The sequence below is a fragment of the Sphaeroforma arctica genome, assembly GCF_001186125.1.
Source record: "Sphaeroforma arctica JP610 unplaced genomic scaffold supercont1.383, whole genome shotgun sequence".
In the NCBI taxonomy this organism is placed as follows: domain Eukaryota; class Ichthyosporea; order Ichthyophonida; genus Sphaeroforma; species Sphaeroforma arctica.
The window spans coordinates 36,053-40,522 of NW_014040175.1; the positions used below are offsets into that span (position 1 = coordinate 36,053).

General features: G+C 44.2%; 2 protein-coding genes across 2 annotated transcripts in view; one reads left to right on the forward strand and one right to left on the reverse strand.

Annotated features, from left to right (window-relative positions):
* Positions 1-896: 896 nt before the first annotated feature.
* SARC_05777 (hypothetical protein) lies at positions 897-2,754 on the forward strand (the record flags this gene model as incomplete). The annotated part of the gene is made up of 5 exons (XM_014300353.1): positions 897-1,154; positions 1,335-1,474; positions 1,891-1,988; positions 2,151-2,242; positions 2,401-2,754. The coding sequence occupies 5 exons, from the start codon at positions 897-899 to the stop codon at positions 2,752-2,754; spliced, it is 942 nt and encodes a 313-aa protein (XP_014155828.1).
* The window catches only part of SARC_05778 (hypothetical protein), a 2,858-nt gene continuing 1,073 nt past the window's right edge, over positions 2,686-4,470 (reverse strand). The window contains exons 2-3 of the mRNA XM_014300354.1: positions 3,809-4,040; positions 2,686-3,340 (exon numbers count right to left, since the gene is read on the reverse strand). Of these exons, the coding sequence (XP_014155829.1) occupies positions 3,234-3,340; positions 3,809-4,040 (339 nt within the window). The 3' untranslated portion in view covers positions 2,686-3,233. The remainder of the gene's footprint in view (positions 3,341-3,808; positions 4,041-4,470) is intronic.

The window sequence follows — 4,470 nt, forward strand, 5'->3', positions numbered from 1 at the left end:
ATATATATAATCGTTCTCACAACCAGTGTGCATGGTAACCGTGCTCGTAGTAAGAATCTATCGTGGTTATTCCGCGAATTTACAGTTTGTATTGAAAATAAAAATCAGAAATGTGGAATATACTGTGGACAGTGTATTCACTGTATACGCGGGAGTTTATTATTATTATACATATTCACCAGTCTACTCACGGCTCACCCACTGTCCATGTAAAGAGTTTTCATAAGTCATATCTATATGGACTAATAATCACGACTAAATCCTCCTATGACTAAAACCTATTATACCTAAACTTTATAACTAAAACTACCTTATGCCTAAAGCTTATGATGAGGGTGAAAGTTGAGACTGGGTCTGGAACTCTGGGTGCGAGGCTGTGAGCCGCGAGGCTTTGGCCTTCTCGAGGGCATGATGATTTGTACCTTGATGCCTTGAGCTTTGAGGCTTCAGCAGTCCAACTCAGACATCAGGCATTTCAGCACTTCAGGCGTCAGGAGTCCTTCAACCTCTCTTGTGTTTAATTATACATGACCGTCTATTTAGTATGAAAAGTAAAAATATGATGGAGAACGGACGCTTAAAGCCATGATTTTCACACAAGTGACAAGGCTCTTACATTTTTACACAAGGCAATGTAATATTCCCGCCTACCTAATATGGGCATAAAAGAAATGCCTAGGCACAGAGCAATCAGCAATCTCAAAATGTTATTACAGAGAGCTTTCTAGAAAATGTTCTTTTTTAGGGGAGGGTTAATTTTATGTATAAAGAAACAGTGTTCGAATTAGAACATAGAACATATTATACGCTATTTGCGAAGAGGGTGCAAGACAAGCGTAGAGAAGTTAGAATATACCAGTCCTTGAATTAGAACGGATTCATCTCAATAACAAAGTATGCCTACAGTAGTCGATATCCTCGCAGGAACATGCGGTGGCATCGCTGTCACGTTCGTAGGACACCCCATGGATACAGTGAAAGTCCGGCTTCAGACTCAGCCACAAGCTAACCCTGTATATAGCGGTGTGGCAGACTGTGTGACAAAGACAATCAAGTGGGAAGGATTTCCAGGCTTGTATAAAGGCGTGATGTCCCCTCTTGTTGGACAAATGTTTTTCCGAAGCACTATGTTCGCTGCATTTGCCGGAAGCAAGGTATTTCTATTACGCGAGCCATTGTGAGTTAGAGCGCGTGTACAAGCAAATGCTATCTCTGACTTATTCAAAATTCATATCTGGTGCTATATGTGCTGTTACGTAACATAGAAATGATGAGCTCGATTTATCAGTGCTCTAGATTTTCAATCGCACTCAAGCCTGTGAACTTCGTTTCAGGAATTTATACGTAACCAGACTGGTAGAGAATTAAGCACTGCAGACTTCTTCATCGCGGGAGGTATGACAGGATTCGCATCTTCATTCGTAGAAGGTCCCATAGATTTCTACAAGACACAGCTACAGATACAGATCATAAGGTGAGGTAGGCGCGCAAGGCACTGTTCCTTCTGCTGACAAGCTGTTTAGAGGGCTAGCTGCAAAGGTATTCCTATCATTTCTTGCTATAGCGGATATTCTCGGTGTCATTGGAGTGTACTTGCGAAATATAAGCTTGATATTCTTCGATTGTTCTGGAGGGATACGCAGTCCTATACACGACCTATGGCCAAAGCGTGTACAGTACTTTAATTAGTTGAGCTCATACGTGGGCACGCTGGATGGGTTAAAAAACCACGTCCAATCTCGGACTTGGGTATAAACCCAAACACCGAGCTGGATCTCAACAATGGCTATAGCCCTAGTCTGCCACATCAAACTTACGATTGTGGGGTGCAGTATATAATCGATCAACAATCTAATTGTGGAAGTGTAAACTTCATCCGTTCGCAAACAGGTCAAAAACGATTGAGGGATACAAACCTGCATATACCGGTTTGCTGGATGTCGCTAAGAAAACCTGGGCGACCAACGGCGTAAAGGCGCCATTCCAGGGTGTGTGTTTTATTTTGGTACGTACGTGCTAGAAGCACAAATGTATCGAATATGCTCAGTTGGCTAGGGACAGCTACGATAGCTACATGACCAGACGTGTAGATAGTTGGATCATATTCGGAAATCACGCGTCTGATGTAGAAATTTTGCTCCAAATTACAGGTTTGACGATGACGATAATAAGAAACGTACCTGCCAATGCCGTATACTTGGGCTTCTATGAGCTGTTCAAGAATACTCTGGCAGAAAGACAGGTGGGTATCGGGTAAAGCCCAAGTAGCTCACTTTCCCGTCACGTCAGTTTGCTTTAGTGTGTGTCACACAAAAGCGATCGTGTACGTACATGTCTGTGCTAGACAAATCCGTCACACATTACTCAAATGATCTCTCCCGTTGTCTCCACAATCTGCAGAAAATCACAGTACAGGAGATACCTTTATTCCAGAACTTCCTGGCCGGAGGGGTCGCGGGGGTGTTGTACTGGGTAGCTGTATTCCCACTGGATGTGATCAAGTCTGCGATAATGGGCGATGCTGTGCGGCCCAGTGAACGCAAGTTCAGGGGCATGGCCGATGCTACACGTGCGCTCATGGCGGAGGGTGGTATATCAAGGTTCTATAGGGGGTTCACCCCATGCATGATTCGGTATGCTTTCTCGCCGGTAGTGAGTCTATCTCTGTTAGACAAAAGCTTTTGTGGCGGTTGCTTCATTTGGTCCCTGGATGTTATGAACGTTCACTTGTGCTGTTGCATGGCATTCGCCTGAGGCGATCTACACAGACACACAGAAGCGCATAGAATCTGTACATTTGCACAGTATATGCAGGCATGTGTTCGAGTGTAACCCTGAGTTTTAACACTACCTTGTGCGCATCTTCTGTCCTGACGCTATTCTTTTCGTCTATTCCTTTTGTGCACTGCAGGGCCATCCCGGCAAATGGAGCCATGTTGGTGACGGTTGACAAAATCCGATATCTTTTTGCCGATAGTAAGGAACCGGTTGCGCTACAACGCCAACCAAGTGAAATGATGCGTGTTTAGCCTTGTTATTCACCACACTGCACACACACCGAAGCATTAGCCGCAGAGCAGAGACAATTAAACATGATACTCAGCGCGTACACAGTATATAGCTACACGGCTTGTGAAACCACCCGTCTTGAGTTGCCACACCAATGCATCAGTGCTAGTACGACAGACTCCTCGTGTATCGCATTGGACTCTTGTATGTACCACACGCACGTGTTAGCCTTCGCTATCGTCGGAATTCCCGATAAAGCACGACAGGCATTCCTCGAAAGCAGGCATCCTGAGGGCGTTGTTCGCCCTCTCCTCGCAACTCTGGTGCTTAGCTGTTGAAGAGTCGAACAAAGGTTTGAGAGCGGCAGATTGTATGGCGTGCAATGAAATAGGCTAATTGTATAGCCGCGTTTTGTCAGTACACACGGGAAGCCTACATTCAGACTGAGAATACGCGCACAAGTACATTGTATATGCATGAATTGCTTACGCTGTGAACGTGTTTTAGTAAGGAGATGATTTTATACAAACACGCATAGACATACATATATAGGCGAAAATGAAAAACACAGCATTGGGACATATCGTTTAAAGCATTCAGTCCAAAAGATATACATGTAAATATACACAACTCGCCAGAAGAGTTGTACCGGGCACACGCCAAGATATTGCTTACGCAGCGGATCAACATATGGGTGAAATCGTCGCATATGGGCATTTACATCTAGAGGACAAAAACGGAGTTTAGCTACACCTAAAATTCTAAAACGAGGTCCGGCTACAACTGCCTCTACACATACCCATTTTACACGTCGGACAGACACGTAGCACCAATTTATCGTCACTCTTCCCGCTGTTGCAATAACCGCATCGTACTATCTCGAATGGCTGCCCCTTTGTCTGCGTTTTTAGGACAAATCCGGAGTCATTGGACTCCCCTGTGTAGCTCACGACGAATGGTTCACTCGGTGCACCAACCAGCCGTACGCGTAGGCTATCTGACATCCTTTGCAGTACCTGTGCCCTATACGACTATTCATGAAGGAAGGTTTCCACATAATTATAATCTTTCAAGTGTAGACAACGAAAGATCATTTGATGTACGCCAGCTATGTAGAGCTAGACATGATGGAAGGATTTTAATTGCACAATGTAAGAACAAGGTACATGAAGCGGTTTGGTGTACTTGGGCCCTGAACGACTACTGCGGGAAGAAAACCCAACAAACACACGTTCGATAAGGGTCAACCCGAACTATTTGATGTCATGAGCTGGATCAAAAAACGTGCAGTATCACACGTTCTGATGTACTAGCGCCTAGTGGAAACACAAGGGGGCGGATTATACATATACATACATACATATATATATATATATATATATATATATATATATATATGTGTGTGTGTGTGTGTGTGTGTGTGTGTGTGTGTGTGTGTGTGTGTGTGTGTGTGTATGTGTG